At 43.5% G+C, this 23,128-nt stretch overlaps 2 protein-coding genes across 3 annotated transcripts in view; one reads left to right on the forward strand and one right to left on the reverse strand.

Moving 5' to 3' along the window:
• The window catches only part of acsl6 (acyl-CoA synthetase long chain family member 6), a 31,510-nt gene extending 22,781 nt beyond the window's left edge, over window positions 1–8,729 (reverse strand). Inside the window, exons 1-3 of the mRNA XM_062453561.1 lie at window positions 8,351–8,729; window positions 976–1,196; window positions 464–578 (exon numbers count right to left, since the gene is read on the reverse strand). Coding sequence (XP_062309545.1) covers window positions 464–578; window positions 976–1,196; window positions 8,351–8,396 — 382 coding nt within the window. The 5' untranslated portion in view covers window positions 8,397–8,729. The remainder of the gene's footprint in view (window positions 1–463; window positions 579–975; window positions 1,197–8,350) is intronic.
• Window positions 8,730–18,527: 9,798 nt separating this feature from the next.
• irf1b (interferon regulatory factor 1b) lies at window positions 18,528–23,004 on the forward strand. Of its 2 annotated transcripts, XM_062453735.1 has the most exons (9): window positions 18,528–18,690; window positions 19,320–19,411; window positions 19,636–19,735; window positions 19,967–20,137; window positions 20,341–20,381; window positions 20,572–20,812; window positions 21,023–21,054; window positions 21,315–21,435; window positions 22,225–23,004. In XM_062453735.1, the coding sequence occupies exons 2-9, from the start codon at window positions 19,325–19,327 to the stop codon at window positions 22,353–22,355; spliced, it is 924 nt and encodes a 307-aa protein (XP_062309719.1). In that variant the 5' UTR covers window positions 18,528–18,690; window positions 19,320–19,324; the 3' UTR covers window positions 22,356–23,004. The 2 variants fall into 2 exon arrangements, with proteins under 2 accessions (XP_062309719.1, XP_062309720.1); XM_062453736.1 differs by lacking the exon at window positions 21,315–21,435.
• The last annotated feature ends 124 nt before the right edge of the window (window positions 23,005–23,128 follow it).

A 23,128-nucleotide genomic window follows, 5' to 3' on the forward strand; every position in this document is an offset into this window, starting at 1 on the left:
CGCGTTTGCTGAATGCTGCGCATGTGTTGTCAAATTCATGAAATTGTTTTCTTAATTTGCTTGTGCTTTGTCTATTTGCATGTGTTTTCTTAATTTGCAGCGCGTTTGCACATGTCGGCCACCGTAGGTATTCGCTTACAAAGGGTATGGTAAGAGCCTGGTAACACCATGGAAACAAACACTTCCTTTTACAGTCCAGTTTATGTGTGTTTTTTTACATGAGAAGGAAAAAATAAAACAGAGGTAATAGAGAAACAAAATATCAAAAATAATAACAACAATTCTATTACCTCTGAAATATAGCCAATGTGTTCTGTGTGTTTCATTCTGTAGTGCAAACAGTACCATCTTTCCAAAGAACCACATATTCTGATACATCTCCCATTGATCAAATTATTATTCTCTGTAGCGGTGTTAAAGTTAGACACTTGTTACATGTGTGTGTGTGTGCGTGTGAACCCACCAGATATGTGGAGGCCTCTCTGGAAGACCTCGTACATGGTCTTGGCGTCCTCATGGTAGTGTGTCAGCAGCTTAGGGCTGTCCCCCAACATGGACCTGCGGCCCCCATCCTCACACTGGGGGGTGGGGGGGGGGGGATAGGGGCGTGAAATGGGTGTGAGGGTAGGCAGGGGAAAAAAACTTGTTAGGCAGAGTAAGATGTGCTGATCCACTGCAATGTTCTCCTGCTCTGGTTCAGACTCAATCTAAAGTTTATAGACTCATGATTAAGACTTCTTCAAAGTGCTCTCTCTCGTTTTCCTGTGAGGATTATTAATGAATGAGTCTGTGTGGATCTGAGCATGTGAAGAAATGGCTCACAACCAGACGAAGCACAAGAACACAGGAAACGCATACTGAAACTAAACCCTAGTGTGGTTGTATGCACGTGTGTGTGCGGATCACATTCCCACACAAAAGACCATAATCCCGCAAGACGCTTCCAAGACACCTCACGCCCCTCAGCTTGCTTACTGGCACTTCCTCCGACTGGTGGGCGAGGTCGCAGGGTGGGTTGATGGGGCGGGGCCGTGTGGCCAGCCAATAGGCGAGGACGGCGGTGAGAGCCCCGATGCCCACCAGCGTGGAGGTGGGCAGTGATCGGAAGAACTGGCCCAGGTCATCCAGCTCGGGCAGACGCAGGGTACTGAGGAGGTCCTGGGATTGCATCCTCTCCATCAGGGTGGAACTCAGCTCTGGGGGGGGGAGTGAAGAAAAGGAGGAGAGGGAGGTGGAGAGGTAGAGGTGGAGAAAAGGAAGATTGAGCCGTTAAGTTAAGATTAGAAATGAGTGAGTGAGACAGAGAGAGGCAGGAAACGGTAGACAGAAAGGGGAGGAGAGGGATGCAGAGTGAAAGAGAGTGGAGGTGCGGGACAGGAAGTGAGAGTAGAGAGGGGGAGATCTTAAAAGAGACAGGAAGAGAGAATGAGGTCAGACTGGTAAAAACATACAGTATACTCAGCCCTGGCTTGTTAACTTCAAACCACAGAAGATCTAGGCCTTATAACGGAGGTGCCAATATTGCTGACACACACAACCAAGTCACACCAGGACGGAACCTTTTTTTTTACTTCTTGTGGTCATGCATAAATGAATGTTTCTCATTCATCCCTATGGAATGACTCGTGCACAGTACCACCCACAACAACCAATAAGAAGCACAGCCCCAGGTATCCATAGTTCATGGATACAGAGAAGCAAACACCAGATAAACAGACACTGAGTTTTTTTGTTTCACTCACACACAGACACACACTAACAAACACACAAATAGGCACACATACAATCACACATAACACATTCACACAGACACACGCACTTGTTTTTAAATGAGTCACTGGACCACAATACAGTTAAGCACTCGTGTAGGTACGCGGGATCACGACTAGGTTGTCTGACACGGGTGAACATCATTCAAGACATGAACATCACTAGTTTTGATACTTTTCATCCATGAAACGGATCAAAGAGCCAAGCCACAACCAGGCCCGGAGTGGCCATCAGGAGAATCGGGAGAATTCCCGGTGGGCCGCTTTGCGCGCTCATAAATTGGGCCGGCAGATCGCCTGCTTTATCTTTGTTTTTTCACACACCAAATACAACTGTATGTGTTAACACTACACTAGGTTTTAATTTAAATATAGTATTTTTTTTTCATCATACTGCATTAAAAAGAGACGTTTTCGGTTGTCAGAGCGCGCATGCTCTCTTTCTCAAACACAAGCGCGTGTACCATGTTTGTTGCCATGGAGACAACCCTAAACCATCCTTTAATGTTGTGGAGGGAGTTAGCAAGATTAAGCTGATGCGATAAAAATTAAATGGATGGGAAAAATATGCCAGGAGGAACTGAAAAAGCCAGGTAAAAAAAGAAAGATCTGTCACTTCATAAATCTAGGTTCCTGCAAGGGTGGGAAAAACAGTTTTCTCAAAAGCCCGAATCTTTCAGGTAAAACTTTGGGTTGTAATTTCCAGCAAATATAACAATATGAGTCCACGTAATGTTTATATTACATAAAGCTCAAAAAACTGTTTTACACTGAAATGAATGCAAAAAATCTTGTTTGCTTGTGCGCAATGCGCACTCGCATTCCTGTGAAGTTTTGATTTCTGCTCATATCAAAGCCTTGACTAGGTCCTAGGTTTGGGCTAAGCCCCGAATGTTTACAACCTATGGCTCGGGCCCTGGTGGGGATGGGCTGGTTTTGGTCATTACACTCCCGGGCTGAAAATGGGTCCCACTTCGGCCCTGGCCACAACTGCCAGAGCATGTGTATGAGTGTGTGTCTGTGAGTGAGAGGCTTTGTATATCAGAAAGAGAGGGGGAGGGGAATGATGCACAAAAAAAAAATGTGGTTGGTCATGTCAGGTGTGTCATTCAGAATCAACATGATCTAATGGTCCTGGAGTATTAAAGAAAAGCACCCAAGTGGGCATCAAGGATATGCTCCAGGATATGAGCAGTGAAGAAGACTTCTGTCTGGGCTGCTCACACTTTTACGTGTTACTGTAATACTGCGGACTCAGGAGAGTCCCATGGAGAATGAGGTAGTGTGTGTGTGTATATGTGTGTGTGTGTGTGTGTGTGTGTGTGTGTGTGTGTGTGAAAGGGTTCCGTGGGGTGGGAGGCTAAGGAACATGCAATATTCTTCTTGACTATAAATAGCAGCTTTCTTTATCTACTGACAAAGCTTTTCAGGCTAAGTGTGTGCCTGTGTCTGTGGGACAAACAGACGCGATAGAGAGACAGACAGAGAGAGAGACAGAAAGACAGAGAGAGAGAGAGAGAGAGAGAGAGAGAGAGACAGAGAGAGAGAGAGAGAGAGAGAGAGAGAGAGAGAGAGAGAGAGAGAGAGAGAGAGAGAGAGAGAGAGAGAGTTACAGAGGCTGTCCTTAGCTTTAGCCAAGGCAGAGGAGAAATCCTCTTCCACCTCATCAGGACAATACAATGTGTGTACCAGTACTCACACACCCACACACACCTCCACACACACAACCCCCTCTCCAACACACACACATAAACACACACGCATACACACACACAGGGTTGTAGCCAGATGTTAACATTCGGGGCTCAGCCCAAACCTAACATATGACCATGACTCACCTTTACATGACCTCAGCTAGGGACAGCAATAGACAATGCTCGAGCAAAAAACGTAATTAAGATTAATTTGAGTTTTTATATAGGCTAATATAAACATTACGTTAGACTACTTGTTATTTACATTTAGTCATTTAGCAGACGCTCTTATCCAGAGCGACTTACAGTAAGTACAGGGGCATTCCCCCGAGGCAAGTAGGGTGAAGTGCCTTGCCCAAGGACACAACGTCATTTTGCACGGCCGGGAATCGAACTGGCAACCTTCAGATTACTAGCCCGATTCCCTAACCGCTCAGCCACCTGACTCGTTATCATGACTGTAGGTGCCAAATTCAATTATATCATAAATCAACAGGCAATTTCAAAAGTTTTTTCAACATTTCTTTACTCTTTTGGAAAAATCCTATAATACCCCGTTTTTGCCTGCATTCTGCCATTTCTTCTCTAGTCGTGGACCATCAGACCCACACCACCTCAGACAGTTAGTTAGAGCTATAGACATTTACTGACATGTTAGAGACACTGCATTTAATTTGACAGACTGTTACAGCATGTTACAAATGTTTTTGTCGAGGTATAAAAATTATATTCAGAGCTACACTCAAAAGGTTTGGGGCTGTAGCCCCCCGGCAAAAATGGCAGGCAACACCGCTGCACACACAAGATACACACACTCACCACCTTCACACACACAAGACACATACACACACATTGACTAGTGGGAAGTGTATAAATCATGTATTGGCTCTATTAAGGAACACAGCCCACTGACAAACAGGTGGGTATACACTCACTCAACTTGTGAAGGTACATTCCAGGGTGTTGTAATGTGTGTGTGTGTGTATGTGTGTGTGGAAGCCCTCTTCCACCCTCCTACCACTATGGAAGCTCATCGTCACATTACTTGTGTTTTCCTTTCAACCAAGACAGTCTGTTCCTTTCTCCCCCATTCTCTCTCAGTTCCTCACTTTAACAAACATGAACTATGTCCCTTCTTATTTTTTCTCTTTTACAAATACACTACCTCTTTTATCTATTTTTGCTCTCTCTCTCTCTTTCACACTCAGAAACTGAACACTGTACACTATTTGTCCTATAGTAACCTGGACACTCTCTCTCTCACTCTCTCTGTCTCTCTCTCTCTCGCACATACACACACGCAGCTCAGAACCAGCTATCTTTAGAGCTAGCTCTAGCTGAAGGCTAATAGCCTCTTTCTTGCCAAGACCATCATATCCCATAGTGCACCACACATCATCAACAGCAGCAACCGCCATCAGACAGACCAATAACAGACAGGGCTCTTAATTTGTAGAACCAAAGCCATAATCCACAGATGTTGGCGCTGTGCCACGCCTGGACAGGCATTGCTGTTATTCTCATACCAAGGCTGAGACAAATGGCTGGACAGTTGCAGATACCCGCAACAACCTCTCCTAGGCTAGATCAAATTTACAAGCAAGGTTCCTACAGGCTAGATACATGAAGGGTTATACTGTACGGAGGATTCCTATTGGCCAGAGACACCGAGGGCAAGTGAATGGCGTGGGGGTTTACTTCCTGTGCCCATAGAGGCTTAAATTCAGGCTCCGCCCAACCCCCTCCCCATCTGCGGAGCGTCAGCAGCAATTAGGCTCTGCTGGCGAGGGAGATTATGCCTTGCTCTCCCGGAGACGGACGTGCTAAACCAACCCCCTGCTCTGCCACAGCTATTTAAAGTCATCTCAGTCTCTCCTTCTCTCTGTCTCTCCTTCTCTTTCCCTCTTCTCTTTCTTCTCTCTCTCCGTTTTCGTTCCCTCCTTCTGTCTCTCCTTCTCTCTCTTTTCTTTCAGTTCAGTCTCTTCTTCCCCTACAGACCCCACTTCTTCTCCATGTTTTCGTGAAGTTTGTGTACAGAAGAGACAAAGGAGTGGAAGAGAGCTGTGACAGAGAAGAGACAATGAGTTGAGAAGAGTATAATAGATAATAGAGCAAAATAGCGAAAGAGAGAAACTGACGAGGAGAGCAGATCAGAGCAAAGCAGAGCAAAGCAAAGCAAAGTAGAATACTAAAGAGCAGAGTGGAGGAGAGCAGAGAAGAGAAAAGCAGAGCAGTGTAGGAGAGCAGAGCGGAGTAGAAAGGAATTGAGCTGAGTGGAGGAGAGCAGAGCAGAGCAAAGGAGGCAGGTGTGAGGGGATGTTCTCTAAGACTAGCCAGGCATGTTCCTACAGCACCAGCCAAGAGGGCATGAGCAGCTGTGTGACTAGACGAGGACGAAACATGCTAGCGTCTGCCAACGGGTTGGAAACACTTACAGGCCGTCCGGGAAGAGAGGGAGCAGGAGCTGGGTGTCTGTATTCTCAGGCTAGATATTTCAACTTCCCTCTTTAGAATTGTGATTAAAACCTTACTCCCTCCCTCCCTTGCGTCCAGCAAGATTACGCTGAGACAAGCGAGAAGAACAGAGAGAAGCGATTTAGCCTAGGATTGTGCCTGGCTGGCCACCGTATCACACCACCCTCAGCAGACACTCTAGCTAGTCAATCTGCCTCTCTCCCTCCCTCCTTCCCCTGCCATCCAGACGCGCTCTCTCCCTCCCTCCCTCTCCTCTCTCTAAGCTAGCATTGTCATTCTTCAGTACATGACACATAGGCCTCAGGATGCACATGTACAACCTCAGATGCACAGACACACACAAACAGTCACACACACAGACACATACACACACACAAATGCACACGCATACACACACTTATACACTCACACAAGCAGAAACACACAGACACACACATGCAAACATACATGCAAAGCTAGCTAACTTTAACAACAGACACTCACGTCCCAAGAACAAACGAACAAGCTCTGCAAACAGCATTAGAACTAGTTCCCAATTTACCAATAAATATGAAAGCTGCTTCCCCTTCATTAAAGTTATACTTCCCCACAACCAATGGTAAATACAAACTGTTATGTAAATCATATGTGGGAGCAGAGGAGTGAGGGATATACAGCTAGACTATGAGAAATATAAAAATGTGAGTAAGGAAAGAAACAAGGGAGGAAAAGATAGAAGGGAGGAAGCCCTTATTCAGCACTTTTACACATTTGCCAATGCAGCCCAATATCCGGGTCTAAAGAGCTCACTCTCTCTCATCGTATCCGACTATATAACTTTGTAGTTACAAGTTAATTACTATTACATATTCTCGTTGAATTCTATGTCCTCTATGACACATATAATTATCAACCAAAGCCCACCTCAATGTATTCACTCAGTCAGAACAGCCCAGGTAACCTATTCAAACGGAACAAAAACCCCATCATTATCCTGTTTATACAATACGCTAAACAAAAGTTTAAATACCACATGGCCAACGGAATGTTTATGTAGGCTATCTCTGTCAAGCGCTCTTTCAGTTAAATTATTGAACAGAGTGAAATAATATATTTACAAGTCTGCCTACATCATCAGATGGTCACTGTAGCTAAATTATTCAATACGAGAGGCGGCATTGCATTCAACGCTGGAGTGGACTTAGTTAGAGTCAAAGCTTTGAGAAGACAGTTAGCACGAAGGGATCTTGATTGCTTATCTCACTTCATCATAAGCAGGCTGATGTGTCGATTCCGTAAATGGAATATTATAAAAACGTACGACGGAAAACACCCCTAAAAGTAGCATTCGGTGGAAAGGCCTTCTGCAAAGAACGTTACCCGGTATAAGAGTCCGACATGCGCACGAGCTGGCCGGCCGCAGAATTTCAGCACCCCTTGTCCTGTGGACAGCTCCGTCCAATCACCTATGCCTGCTGCAACGCGTGAGGATCCGCGTCACACTGGAACAACCCCCCACTGTTGAGTGGATGTGTGATGTATGGGCAACCATTCTGCCACGTTGCTAACTGGATTTAATCGTATGCAACCATATAGGGTAAATGTGCAACCGTTATAAACATCTCTTAAAGACTAATAAATAAACAAATCGATCCATTGGGAACAAAGACTTTGGTAGCTGAATGGCTAGCATGATGTTGGTTAAAAAGGTGGACAGATGAGCGTTTAAATTCCCGTGTTGGGTTAGATTAATACGACCTCAACAGCCGGTCGATAGAAAAAGGATGCATATTTAGCATGGCATGTGACATTAACTACAACTGTTCCCAATGCATATCTTACAGTATTTGCTTTGTATGTAATTCCAAAATCCGTTTCTAATCCTACATAAGTAACAATAGGCGACAATGACATGGCTAACATTCTTGCGTTCAGAGGTTTTGAGCCATAACCTGAGACCATGGGTGCCACGAATTTCCTAATTATAATACACACGCCTACAGTCTACTTAAAGTAGTGCCCAGCCTCCTGTATTGTACTAAATCAATTCAAAATTACTTAAAAAAATATTGAGCAGTTCTTCTCCGGTATTCATCAGGACATATTCATCATGTTGGTTAAACCGTATGCTGCAGCATGAGACCGGGCCTAGCAAGTGGATAATATCCACTTTTGGACTAGGCCTGTTCGCACTAGGCCATAAACGAATGACTGTAACTTGCTAATAGATATCACTCTCATTCTATTTTATCAATAGCCTGAATTAGCCGCGCCGTGAAAGTAGATAGTTAAGTGAAAGATGGGTTATAGGAGACAAGCAAGTCACTGATAAGGCTATATTGATTCTTCCCCAAGACAGATGAAATAAAATTACCCTGACAGTTTAGCTTTATGAGCAAGAATCAAAAACAGGCAAACGAGTGTAAAACTCACCTAACAGAATCCAGATTGACCCAGAGACCAGAACGAAGGCAAGCATGTCTTTCTCATTGAGTCTGCTGTCGCAGCACACAGGCCGGGCGAAGGAACTTCACAACTGCAACATCCACTGCGGCGGCACACCGGCAACCAAGGGAGCTTTAACGGAGAGCCTCTGGGTGATAATACAAATGAGCCGGTTTCACGTTCAGCGTGAACACAGACTACTATTTTATCGGGGATGCGTACAATTGAGAGCAGAGATTGTATTCCCTTCCGCGTAAATTAGGATTGAATGAGCCTATAGCAGCATCCTTCACGACATCAGTAATTTTACCGTGTAGGCTTGGCTACCCTGCGCAACGGCCTACACCACCGAAATTAAAGCGCTTACGTCGGAGGAGATGCGCGATTCCCGAGGAAGGTTACTGGGATGGGGGAGGGGGGGGGGGGGGCTCACCGGTGTCTTACACTTGCAGCTTTAATCTATAATGGCATAATATTAGGAGATATTCAATACAATTCTATCAATGTACTAATTCGCAAAACTGATTGGACATATCACATTTCAGTTAAATGTTTAATGCCTGATAACAATTCGTGCTATAAAGGATTAATATAACCTTAACAGCCTATACGTGTTAGACAACTAGCCTATGACATTGTCACGTCCTAATATTATTTAAACATAAATGCGTTCAGTTAGGGGTCTAGAAGAGGGTTGACATGTATGAGGGTAATAATATTTGTATCCTACTGATACACTATTACAGTATCAGCAGAAGCTGTTTGACCCACTGTTACCCCGTCATGTGGTACACGCCAGTCTCCTCCTATCTTTCTAACCTTGAAAACTCTCCTCTCCTACCTATTTGACCAGAGAGGGCGCACTACCGCATTACGCAGCTGTGAGACGGAGCAGCTTGCGTTTAAAAAGTAGGTTGCTCTGCTCGCAGTTTAGAGTGCTATTTCCTTTTTAAATGACAGATTTAATTTTTTTGTTTTAAATTACAGATTTACCTGAAGATTTTGTGGTCATTTAAGCGTTAGTGCTTCTGATTCTTGAACGCTTATAGGCTATAGGCTAAGACACATTGATGCAGGTCCCACGAGCTCCACCCGCTGTAATTACCTTATTGTGTCAGCAAGCACATGACTGACCTTATCCAGGGGATCACGGTCAGGACCTCCCATCTGTTACTTCCTGTCATGCCACTTGCTACTTCCTTCTCAGCAGTCTATAGGGAGAAAGAACATAAGCAGAGTCCAAATATGTTTTAAAGCTGCCCTCTGTTATCTGTGAAGGCTGTATGTTTCACGGAGAAGTCACTAATGTGGGCCTCTCTTTTAAGATGAAATGGAGGGATGAGAGGAGGGTGGTGGAGGAGAGGGAGGCAGGTGGGCACGCAAAGATGACTTAAAAAACAGTGGTAGCTGTCTAAGGCCTCCCCTCATACATTATCTCCCCTCCTCACCTTCCCTCCCTTTCTTGAAGTGATGAAAGGGGCAGCAGCCCTGAATGTTTGACCTGATCTACTGCAACTGATCCGCCAAAGCAGATGGTCTTGTGGAGATTGTATGCACAAGCCAAGCACCCACCCTTGCTCCTCGGCTCAAAGCAAAGGCCCCGATGGATCTTGGTGGTATTGCATTTCCGCTTTGGCATCTGGCTCGTTCCGGCTGATTTTATTCGATTAATTCCAAAATATCCCAAACTATCTTCCTCCATAATTTGTTTCTGTTCTCAAACCTGGCTCAAAATACTAGCTATTTCATAGTTTTTTTCTGCAGAATTTTGCTTAGTTGGAAACCAATCCAAAATGGGGAAACTAGCTCTCCATTTATTTTTTCTTACGTCAAAGACTGCATTGACTTTATTATGAAGAACGGATCATGGTGAGACACTACTGTGCAAGACCGGACGTTCAAAATTGCGCTGACAGGATCTCGGTTTTCCAAGACTCAAATTGAAGCCCTTAATGCGCCACTGAGAACTTCCCAAAGAAACAAACAGGTTGTCTGTGATGTACCTTTTGGAAAATACAGGAATCCTTATGCCCTTTGAGATTTTCTGTTCTAAATGTAAGAGAAATTAACGAAAACAGGATATTGTTATCAAAGCCATCCACCAGTCTTTAATTAAAATGTCTTATGAAGGTTAGCGCAAGTTCAGTCAGGCAAGACCGATCCCTGCACGCGGGCATACACGATAATGTTTCACTACTCCCCCCGCTAAGAACGCTCTATTTTCATCTGGGTTTCAGTATCGAATAGCGCTCTCGTCTATCAATTAGCAGTGTCGAATCTTCCTCGTAGCTGTCAGCCTATCACAATGATGCCGTGCCTTTAAATACGTTTCTCTCCCTGTTTAGTTTGTCCATGCTATCAAAGTGCGCGACCCTCCACCTCCCCGTCGCCACCCGGTACCTTTGTCACTGTTCTTCGACTCCTCTGGCTCGGTCGTCGGCTGTCGCCACGACCACCAGTGTCTGGACTCCGTGGGGGATTCTTCTTCGGATGCTGGGCAGGCGCCCTTTGTTCAATAATTCCCCATGGGGTCTAAGCTCCAAACACTTGTAGTACATTTATAATTTCTGTAAATAAATCTGACTTACTCATCCCAGGTCTCTCTTGATTGAAAGGGTTTATGACAAAGTAATGGAAATCCTTATCTTCTTTAACTCTTGGAAAATGAACTAGCTCTCACTTGAGGGTTGAGGGTTTAGGTTGGTTGAGAGGCAGTTCTATGGGCATATGTGAAGCCCTCTGTGACATGCTTGCGTGTAAAAAGGGCTATACAAATAAATTTGATTTGATTTGACTCTCACTAACCTGATATTGCCTAACATCTCAATCCAGCAAGCTCTTACGAATTAATTTTTGAAGGCTACCCATTCTCTTTAAAAAAAGAATTTTATGGAAAATTGTAAGATATTTATAAGAGATTTTTACTAAGCCATTTTTACTAAGCCATTCATGTTTGCAACGTACATTTCTCACTGTTCAATAAAGTTCTGACTTAAAAAAACAACTACATTTTCCTAATTGAGAAGGTGCACACCCTGGCTGGCTGGCCGAATTGTTGTAAGAGCATGAAATAATTCAAATTTAACTTTACAGGAACTATGTGCTATAATCTATCTAATAATGCAAGGCATCAAGAATGTGTGTGGTTTTATAATGGGATTTTAGGGCATCGAGATTCCCACGATTATCTCGAGAACCTGGCATTGTGCAAAGTTCTAGTTGTATGTGTCCATTACAGAACACAAGGAGGTGCGTGGCTAGCCTGGCTCTGCCCTCCTACGTACTTCCGCTCGATTTTAATTTTTATTCTGTACTAAGTCTGGGCAGTCAGTTTTTGCCAGAAACATTGGCGGTTCAATCAGCGAACAGAGGGAGTGGATGCAGTGGCGAAAATCTGCTATCAATTTTGGGAGGGACAATTATATGACATTTTCTCAAGAGCCAAAAAAAAAGACACCAAAATTACTACTGTAACACATTGTATTATGTTAAATGTATATTATTAGAATGTCCTTATGTTTAGAGTGATTTATTGGGGGGGACAAATCCTATTTTTCCCAGGATGGGGGGGTCGTGTCCCCCCTGTCCCCCCCAGGATTTCCGCCTATGAGTGGATGAGAATGATGACGTTGATGTCGCGCCCTAGTTTGAGTTGTAGTTCAGTAATGGCGGTGGAGAAAGGTGCGAGCGAAGCCATTCGGTCTGTTGTGGTAACGCTGCCGAATATCCAGAAGTTAGAGCCAGAGCAAGAACAATCTGTGCTGAGTTTTGTTGGTGGCCATGATGTTGTAGCCCTCCTCCCCACGGGGTTCGGGAATAGTTTGATTTTCCAGCTAGCTCCGTTAATGGTGAAGGAGTTGGCTAAGGCGAACGCTAGCGATTGGTTATGGCAGATCCAGAGTGGCTCTGGGCAGATCCATTAGCTTTAAACTTCAACCCGCCTTCAAGGAAAGGTACGAGAGTCTGGCTAGGACTAGGCTAGTGCTTGACGTTGTTTGGATAAGCGCTTTGAGATGCCTTAAAATAATTTCCATGTTGAGGTGCTATTATAGACTACATAGTAGCGTTGAGCTGCATTATTGCTACAGCGTTTAGCTGATCTCTACTAAGCTGAACAACTGATCTCACTCGACACTGTGTGAATTGCTAGGAAAGTGGAGTGGTTTCGTGAAGTGGTTCACGAAAATAAAGTACATCACTTTACATCACAGATGAAGGGTGCGGACACAGGGGCAGGGGGAGGCGGCGGCCAGAAGTCCTCGGGCGGAGGAGGCGACGGCCAAAAGTCCTCTGGCGGAGGAGGCAGGGGCACAGGGCAGGAAGGAGGCAGGGGGACAGGGCATGACCCAGGCTGGAGTCGGGGTTCGGGCTGGGTCTGGAGTCGGGGTAGGAGCCAGGTCTTGGTCTCCGCTGCACACTTTGGGGTAGGGTAATAAATAAATAAAATATATCGATATAAAAAAAACAATATTCGATATATATCTCTATATGTTTGCATTTAAATAATAAAAAAACATGATTTTCTTTTGCCCCCATTAGAAAACAACAAAAACAATTTAGATAGATTCAGACAGATTGAAGACCCTGGTACTGACCTTCCGAGCAGTGAACGGGACTGCACCCGACTACATCAAGTCTCTCCTCCAGCCTTGCACCCCCACCCGCCACCTACAGTCTTTTTCTGACAACCGTCTGGTGGTCCCACTTCTCAAGAGCGCCCGGTCCCAACTACATGCTTATGGTTCTTCCCTTTGACACTTATTTGTTTTTTCACAATGTATGCTTCATGTTTTGGCTACCCGCAATGTTTGGGGCTATCTCGTTGTTGTGATCAGTGACCTATGCACTTTTGTAAAGCTGTCTCTTGGAAGTTGCTTTGGATAAAAGCGTCTGCTAAATGAATAAATGTAAATGTAGATAGAACAGCTATTGTTACAAAGTACAAAATGTGTAGTGCAAATTTAAGCAGTTGCCGTAACAAGGTACTTGCAACGTGACAAAATGGACCTCACATGGAACAATTCATGCAGAGGTCCTTATGTGACAGGACAAAAAGAGAGCAAAAGAGAGTGCCTGTGCAAGTGCAATTTTCAGTTTGTGCACATACTCTTTGTGAGCATGTGCACAAACGGTGTCTGTGTGTGTGTTTGTGTGTGTCTGTGTGGAGAGGAGCCAGACGGTGATCTTAAAACACAAGGACCAGCATAAAATATATATATTATAATAATTTGTCATTGTCGAAATTATTGCGATATTATCGCTAATATTCGATATATCGCCCAGCCATACTTCGGGGTCCACCGAGGGCAAGACGGGTCCCTATGAAAGGGTTGAGGGAACTTGTAAGGTCCATTGGAGGTCTTGTCCTTCTTACGGTGTGTGTGTGGGGGGGGGGGGTAGGACCCAAACGCGGGAGAGGTAGCCAGTTATAGTAACAAATAAAGGGTTTATTCATCAAACGGGAAAAACAGACAGGGTACACATGGTAATGAGGGTAAGGACAAGACAAAGACTGGACACAAAACAGGAACCTAAACACAGAACCAAACAAGACACAGATGGACACAATGAGACTAACGAGTAAGTAAGTAAGACTTTATTTATATAGCACTTTTCATACAAGAATTGCAGCTCAAAGTGAGAACTGAAACCACTCAACGAGACACAGGTGAAGACAATAGGTGCGTTCGACATGGACTGCGGCTGCATGAAACGACCGGCGAGAGTAGCCGCTTGCAATCGGGGAGGAGTTGAAAACAGCTCTGTAAAGTCGGACATTCCAGCTTCTCGTGGTTTCCTGCGTTGACGTCAGTAATGGCCGATCAAGCGCTGTTTGCTTACTTTACTTTATTTATAATTAAACTTAGTCTTTCCGTTAGTGAAGAGGCGGACTAAAACCCTTTCTTCAACAAATTTTTATTTCAATTAAACAGTTTGGTCCGGATTTGAGCGTTGGCAAAACTGAAGGTGTCAGAATAATTACAAAACACGCGTCAAAGTTGTCGTGTGTGAGTCTGGCCAATCATGAAATAGCTGTCGTCATTAGAACCCTTGCAGTTGCTCTTGAGAAAATGCGCTCGGCTACACAGCCGGCAGTTCTCGAATCGATCTCACGGTACTTTGATGTCTACGTCACAGTGACCTAGCCTCGGCGCCGTCTCAAGTCGGACAAAAAGTCTAACCAGAATTCACTGTTTCAAGTCAGCCGCCTGCAGCAGGCTGCAGCGCTGCATGAAGTCAGTTCATGTCGAACGCACCTAATAAGACAGACACAGGGAAACACTAGAGCAGGGCAAAACCAAAAACGGGGGGGGGGGGGCACGGCTGTGGCCGTGACAAAAAGAGCGCAGCGTCTTAAGGCCGATATATGCTTCTGCGTTTTTCGAAAAACGGACACATGGGAACGCCCTAGTCTCCGTGGAATGCCCTCCATGAGCTCTCCGTCAGCCCTCGGACAGCCTCGGACACCTTGACGTGCACCTCCTGAATTTTCTAAAGCTGAGCCCCTGCCAGGTATGTTATTGTGAAGGTACAGATTATATCATGCACGCTAAATTATAGTTATAGTCACGTAGTGTGTTATACATCCCTATAAGGAGGAGAAAAAGACAACATGCTCATACAGGTTCTGCAACATTTCCCATCATGACATATCTTGAGCTTCATCACAAACAAATTATGTATGTGGGTGGTTCAGTGTAACACCATGTGTGTACATTGGATTTGTGTGTGTTAAATAATAACTGACCCGCTATGTAATTGAACAAATTACAACCTACTAAGCCTTTCAATAATACAAACCAAGGGATCCATGACTTCTGACACTATGGCATGTTTGTATTCAGAGACTGAAGGCTTATATATGCTTCTGCGTTTTTCGAAAAACGGACACATGGGAACGCCCTCTTCTCCGAGGAACGCCCTCTACGAGCTCTCCGTCAACCCTCGGAGAGCCCCAGAGAGCTCGACGTGCACCTCCTGAATTTTCTAACTATCCGTCGTGAGCGACGGAGAGCTACGGAGACCCCCTTGGCTGTGATTGGTCAGTATTAAGAATCGCTTGCATCAGGGGCGGGGGCGGGGTTGCCGGGATAAACAGGATGAACAGAATCATTTGACCGCCATTGCTGTAAGTTTTTAGAATTCATATTTCAGCTAAACAGTACATGTAAATCAGCATCTGAATTAAAATGTGACGAGAAATGGGCAGTGTAGTTGCTGAAAATGTGCGTATTTTATTGATGAAACGGCTAATTTGTAAATTTGCTCCGACTTCTCGATAACCTAGGTAAATAAACACTCGACGACAACTTACAAAAAACCGTTGCGCCACCTACTCTTCTGGCGGTGAATTGTTTTCAGCACCCACAGCCTACGGAGAACCATAAACGAAGTCTATCCATCCGTATCCGTGCGTATCCGTGCGCCCGCCCATCCGTAAATGATGAGGTTGACCATACAAAGTTCAGCGATGAGATTCCTTGAAAAAAAAAAAAAAAATTGCGACTTTATAATGCCAGATAATTTTTTTGCTCGCACATTTACGACTTTAATCTTGGAAATTCAGACTTTCTCACAATTTTTGTGACTTTATAATCACAGAGAATCTCCAACTTTTTTTCACAGATTGATGATTTTCTTTTTTTTTGACCTACAATGGCCCTAATATGCCGTTTTACAAGCGCTACTGCTCGAAGGTTACTCCGAATTTGAAGATTTAATCAGAACGCCAGGGAACACCTCAAAGTCTGTAAAAGCCAGGAGAGAGGGCTGGCAAAAAGTAGCAGACAAATGTGTAAGTGGTGACCATGTTAGATGTTTTATCACTCATTACAGCACTTTTTAAAGGTACTTTTTAAATAAATTTGATTGACTTGACTATATATTTTTGTATTTTATTAATTTAATAATTACTTTGTTTATCATCTTTAATGTAATTTAATGTAATATGTGCTTCCCCAAAAAAATATGTAAATCACACCCTCACCAGAAAACCGATATCTCAAAAAGTATAGTAGCCTTCACTATCGTGCTGCGCTAAAGGATCCTGTCTATAATGCAATATGTACTACGTACTTCTTCGATTAAACGTTGCAGCGTTTATTACACAGTGTTCATTTTTGGTGCTGCGTTTATTCGAGGGCAGCGTTTAAATGAGATTTAGTGAATTGTAGCTGCAGTGCGGCCATAGACAAACAGAGAATAGACAAGGTCAAAATACAGAAATCTGAAGCAGCATGCCGAAACGTTCTAACACTTCAGCTTTCAAACAGAAAGCTGTGTAGAAAGCATTCACCAGCAGCAACAGATCTGTAGCATGCGAACTTGGGGTTGATGAAAGGCGAATTCGCGAGTGGCGAATTACATTTTATATTGTAGCCTGTGATTTACTTGTGTAATAAATACTGTTTTAATTCAAACTATTAAATAACCGTTTTCTGTTTTTTTGGGTGCGGCGTTTAATCAAGGGCGGTGTTTATTACACAATGTTCATTTTTGGTGTGACGTTTATTCCAGGGAGGCGTTTATTTGAGGGCAATCGAAAGAATATGGTAATTTGAAAAGCTCTGCGATCCTGGCACCTTCCGCAAGTTTTTTTATTTTACCGCCTAGCATTCTTCATCTTATTAGAATCCCTTTCACAAACTAACAACTATAAAGGAACTTTCAAAAAAGCTTCAATATAGTAGACTATGCTACGTTGCACTGACATCCAACAATATAGCACTAGCTTTTAACTTTTTACCCAAATGGCTCTTCATATCACAACCATGCACGTTATTTTTGAATTAACTCATTGATGTATTTCCGGCAGTTTGATCATAACGCCCGAACAGATATCAACATATCAGGTATCCAGCTGATGTGTAATGCTTCACACTAATGTGTCACCCTTGGATTTACAAAAGCTGTGCGTCCTAATAAAAGTACAACATAGGTAGACTATAGCCTAATCTGATGGGATATCTGCCTAATTTGCAAACGTAAATACATTATTGGGTTTCCTCCATGCCACGCGGGATTCCGATTGGTCAGGTGCCGAGTCTAATGTAAGTTAACATCACATTAACAATCTGCTCCTCGGAAAACCCAGAGATTTACAAGCACAAAAAACTCCGCAGGAAAATACCGTGCTTCCAACCCCACCTTCCAGAAGCGCGCGCACTCCAGGCGCGTTTACATTCCTTATATGGAGCACGGTTCCACGCTGGCACGAGCATCTCCCTTTGTGGAATTTCCGAAGTCTATCGAGGAACAACCTGGAGTAATACTGGGGGGTTGTTGTAAGTGTATAAGTTAGACAAGCGGTCAATCAATCTTGTCTATGCATTACACATAACTTAATCGTCACAAGTTCTCATGTGAATTCATAAAAAATTCAATATTTATAACCATACTAAACGGTGGCACCCGCATCAGCGCGAGCGCTCACAACTCAGTTGAAATGCACCCTCTCTCGGTGGTTTATAGTAATGCAGCGTTTCCTGTAAAAGCAACGCTTTCCTGGAGAGCTGCGATTTATTATGAGGCTTTATTCTGGAGAATGTGATGATGTAATTCAGACATGGATTGATGCATAAAATGCACACCCATTCAATTTGACCCAACTCTTGACACAATTATCTCAGCCTTTAGGCTTAAATTACAACTGATAATATATGGAGTATATATGTTTGTATAATATTATATATAAATATATAAGTATGTGAACTATTTAAACTGTATTTACACCATTAGGACATTCCTACCTGGAATGTTGAGTTCAGGTTAAGTTTCACAGTGGCAATACAAGATTGCAAGTTAAAAAGTGTTCAAATAATTTGTGACTATTTGTGTGACTATTAATGTGCATATATGCACATTAATAGTCACACGACAATCTATCTAAATCTATCTATACATCAAAATGTGAATGTATTTTGAGGGAAAGGTGGTGTTATATTAGTAAATGGTTATGGAGCACATAACAGCGGTCTTGTTAAGAATAGAACTTCCTTCTCACGGTGCTATGGAGCCTTTAGCTCACAACGGCATGATTTCTCGGAAATCAGCCTGTCTGCTCAGAGCGCGCTCTGGTCTTTGACTGTAGCGCCACGCGCAGCTGTGGAAGCCTGCCAAATTCAGCCCTTATGTTATCGCACGCGGGGGAAAACCCAGCCCCAAGTCCAACCTACCATGCAACATGTATAAATACACGACTCAGAGTGTGTCCATCATGTTCATTGGATATTGCTTAGAAGAGGAGTAACTATTTGCAAAGGGGAATACAAGCGCGTACTCTTCTTTCCTCTTTACTAAACAAGGAATAGGCCTACGCTACAACCGCTGTAAGTGTAAGGAAAATGTATTGAGTGTATTGAGCTGATTTAGCCTTTATTGTAGCCTGCTGTCTTTGGAAAGTATCTATTGTCGCTTCCATCTTGCCGTGTGTGTGCACGCGCGCATCTTCTCATTACGTGTCATTGTTTTGTCGCGTGCAGCATGCTTTTTTTTAAAACTTCATTACGGAGTTGTTACATATTTGCTACCCTGCAGTCAGTGGTCTGTTGCGAAGGGCTTCACAACAAAATAATTTCTGCGCGAGTTACTATGGAATGTGTTGCAGATTTATTTATCTACAAAATGTGGATCATGTTTCAAACAAGCTATACAGCATTTATACGATTACAACACATTAGTTACAGTCCGATTTATATCACGGACTTTGCCACTATACTATTCGAAGTCAGGTTCTGTTATATTCACAGCATGATCTAATTTGGCCGCAGAACATGCTGCTTTAGAAACTCCTTGCTCTGAACCTGTCTGTACCACCATGCTATGAATCTAAAGAAGTAATGTGAAAGGTTTAGTTTTTTTTTACTCCCCACGTTCCCACGATTGTCTAACGTCAAGTTCCTATCCTCTCCTTCTCTTTCTTCCTCTTATCTCCTCTCTCCCCTACTCTCCACAACAGGAACCATGCCTGTAACCAGAATGAGGATGAGACCCTGGCTGGAGAGTAAGATTGACTCTAACTCCATCTCAGGGCTGGTGTGGGTGGACAAGGTATATATATATATATATATATATATATATAAGTGCTATACGGTGTACCCACCAATTCACTTATGATGCAATAGAGAGTAAAGGATATTATAAGGATTCAATTATGAAAACAGGAGGCCCAGACCACTACTGTGTTTGTAACTGGGAGATTACGTCACATGAATGCAGACATCACAGAGATGGAGAGACTCATTTCTGTTTTGTTATGTTGTTTTCTTGCGTAGGAGAAGAAGATGTTCTCCATCCCTTGGAAACATGCCGCTCGCCACGGCTGGGAAATGGACAAGGACGCCTGCCTGTTCAAACAGTGGGCAATCCACACTGGTGAGCACACGTCGACACTGCCACATGCTAGCATGAAGTAATTTGGCAAGCATGTTATACCAAACATGCTACATGCTAATCAACATAGAATCGATATGTCATCATTGGAAAGTGAAGGAGATCAGATAATATTATTTGGTGTGAACCAGCAACAAGGTGCCTTTCATAACAACTAATGCACATGGCAGTGAGATTAATTATTAATGTGTGTTGTTTTTCCCCGCTCTCCAGGAAAATTCCGGCAAGGCGAGACTGAGCCGGACCCTAAGACATGGAAGGCTAACTTCCGCTGTGCCATGAACTCTCTGCCTGACATCGAGGAGGTGAAGGACCGGAGCGTGAACCGGGGATGTGGTGCCGTGCGCGTCTACAGGATGCTGCACTTAACCGCCAAAACCAAAGGTGAGCATCGAGCATGTGCACACTCACACTTTACCTGCAAGCCCAAACAAGAGTACACAAACAAACACATGTTGAGTGGTTACCTCCAAAACCAGCAATAACTGGTTATAATAATAAAAATGCACTGTCTGCAAAAGTCTGCTACATTGTCTATGGTGGCAATGGTGGCTGTAATAAAAAGTCTGGTTTCTCCACGTTTACAGATAAGAAGTCTAAAGTGAAGGAGTCAAAGAGGAGGAGAAAGGTAAGGGTTGCTTTTATTACCTTTTAACTGCCTTGTTCTCTCTCGCTTTCTAACTCTTCTTCTTTCTATAGTGTACAGATGAATAAACATTACAATAATAATAAATGTTTAGCTTTTTCCAGTTTCAGATCAATATATGCATCTGCTGGGTTCCAGCTGAAAAATATAAAATGTCCTTGTTTGTTCAAAGGTCAAGACAGAGGGGATGGAGAACAGTGACAGCACCAGTTTGGAGCAGACCTGCAGCAGCCCCCAGAAGTATGAAGACAGGACGACGCAGGAGAGCACGGTGGATAGTACCGACCACCTGGGGCTGTGTGACTACATGAGCGAGTCCGAAGTACCAGACTACACCACGTCCATCGATGTTGTGTGTGCTGACAGCACCAGCCAACGCTATGCCTTCCAGGTGTCACCTGACCATTCGCCAGGTAAAAGCTCACCCCCATCTTTGGAAGGCTGAATGTGATTAGTTTGTGAGTTAGAGGTTGCGGTTCCAACTAACTGTGTAGCTTATAGGACCCAGCGTTTAAAAGATATAATGGAACAAGTAATAGAGTATTAGTGGAGATATTAGTAGTATAATGTTAAAAACAAGCAGTACCTGTACTGCCAAACTCACCTCCTCCTCCTCCTTCCAGTGTACGACATGGATGCTGAGGCCATTATTGAGGTAGGTTTGTCTTTCAACTGTAACTCAACTCAGTACCAAACCCCTCCCCTCTGTCATTGCATTGTTCATTGTCAGGAACACCCCTGCTTGCCTTGTATCCTAAGATAACTGGATGTTTCAATCGGTAGTTAGTTAGTTTACAGTCAAACCGTGAATATTACTTACCGGTTGAACCCCCCTTACCCCCAATACCCCCCACCCCAGCCATTAAGCAGGGCAAAACACAACTCGGCTCACTGCTGCGTTTTGCCTTTTCACAGATCACACAACAATTGGAGCAAGATCACACACAGTGGCCGCAAGGCAAGGGCATCCTGACCAATGACCTATGCCGGTCAGACTCGTACCCCAGTCCGGCCAGCGAGTGGAGTAACAATTCAGGTAAACAATGACTCTGAAACCCTCCACGTGGCTGTCTGGTACTCTGCACTCTCCAAACTGAATAATAATGGTATTTTAGTGTTAGAAGGGATACGTGTAGTTCAATGGCAGAGCATCTTAGTGCAGACCAAAATGTTTCAGGTTTATATCTCCCTACTGTTGCAAAGGGATGTGGTGCAATTTGACGTGTAAAAAAAAATCAATTGTTTTTGGAGTAGAGCAATACTTTACAGGGAGAAACGTTCTAGAGTGTACTGACTTACTTTCATAGACCTACTATATAGTTTGTCAACAAACTATATACAGTTTACATGATCATATTTATATATATAATCTGTTTGAGGTTATGGTTAGTGATTTGTGGATAGTTCCAGTGGTTATATGTTTGTTATTTAACTGACCATCTCCAGTCTGTAACTAGACTCTACTGTATCATAGCAAAACAAGGCCCAGAGTTCCATTCTTCACTGTTCAGCTCTCCCATCAAAGATTTGATAGTCAAAATCACAACACAGTGTGATTGACGAACAACCTATATAGGATCTAGGAGGTCCTCCTATTTGTTTAACAAAATGTCAGATTATAAATATTTAAGGGGATTACTGAATTAAAATGTCATATAATGATAGTATGTGAAAACTAGTTTTCAAGTTTTAAGGACTTCCCAAGTTGAATGCATATAAAGGATGTATGTGTCCCAATATAGGCAGTATGATGTCACAGATTGTTGTCCGGGGGAAATGCCTCTGCTCGGACTTCCTAACCGTGCATCTCTGCTTGTGTTCTCAGGAGAGGAGCTAGAACTGCGACTGTACACAGAACTCAGCCCAGGTCTCTCCACGACAGATGAGCTGGTAGGCTACAATGACTACTGGAACTGCAACACCAGCTACACCCAACAGATCTCCTGCCTCTACTGAGCCCCCACCCTCCTCCCCTCCCCTAGTCCAATCTGCCCGCTCTGGCCAAGAGACCTCACGCCCACCTGTAACAAGACACTCCTAAGGTCGACTCTCATCTCTTGCTTGTTTTTGATGGACAGTAGCCCAGGTGCTAGCTGCAAAGGATGTTGTCTGTAGAAACTTTGATTCAGAAGCCACAGTAGAACCGGAGTTGGGAGGTTTGGATGCTATTGACTTCGGACAGCTATACGGATAACCAGACGGCACAACCCTTTGTGACGCATTGAATGCACACCCAAGTTTTGCCAACCTGGGGGCTTGTCCTGAACTGTAGTATGTGCCTGAGGCTTTTTGAAGTTTATCTGCTCTGGGATTTCTGGTCAACTGTGAAAGAGCAGGTTCCGTTAATAAAACTATCCTGTTTGGTCATCCTGCTGAATCAAGATTCTCTGTCTGATATAATAACTATGTGTATTGGTGGAAAGATCATAATGACTTCCTGTCTTATGTTGTATCAGTTTATTTGTAAATACATGTACAAAGATCTATATTATGTGTGTTTTCTACAAGAAATAAAAACTGTTAAGTTTATCCATCTTGCATGTGTGTAATCTATACAATTGAACTAATGTACAGTAGGCTACTGATTAAGTGCTGCCATGGAAAAATGTACTCATGGAAAAGTTAAGAAAAAAAAGAAACATGTAGGAAAGAAAGAAATCATCCTCAATAGTTATGTTTGCTCATAGTACCTGAAATGTACCTTTAGGACTACTAAAATGCCACTAAAT

This window comes from Osmerus eperlanus, chromosome 27, assembly GCF_963692335.1.
Source record: "Osmerus eperlanus chromosome 27, fOsmEpe2.1, whole genome shotgun sequence".
Lineage (NCBI taxonomy): Eukaryota > Metazoa > Chordata > Actinopteri > Osmeriformes > Osmeridae > Osmerus > Osmerus eperlanus.

Bases quoted from the DNA above. Each gene is read 5' to 3' on its own strand.
- irf1b (XM_062453735.1), top strand. From the start codon at position 19,325: ATGCCTGTAACCAGAATGAGGATGAGACCCTGGCTGGAGAGTAAGATT. The intron at 19,412-19,635 runs GTATATATATAT...TTTCTTGCGTAG, and splicing joins GGCTGGTGTGGGTGGACAAG to GAGAAGAAGATGTTCTCCAT. The intron at 20,138-20,340 runs GTGAGCATCGAG...CCACGTTTACAG, and splicing joins CTTAACCGCCAAAACCAAAG to ATAAGAAGTCTAAAGTGAAG.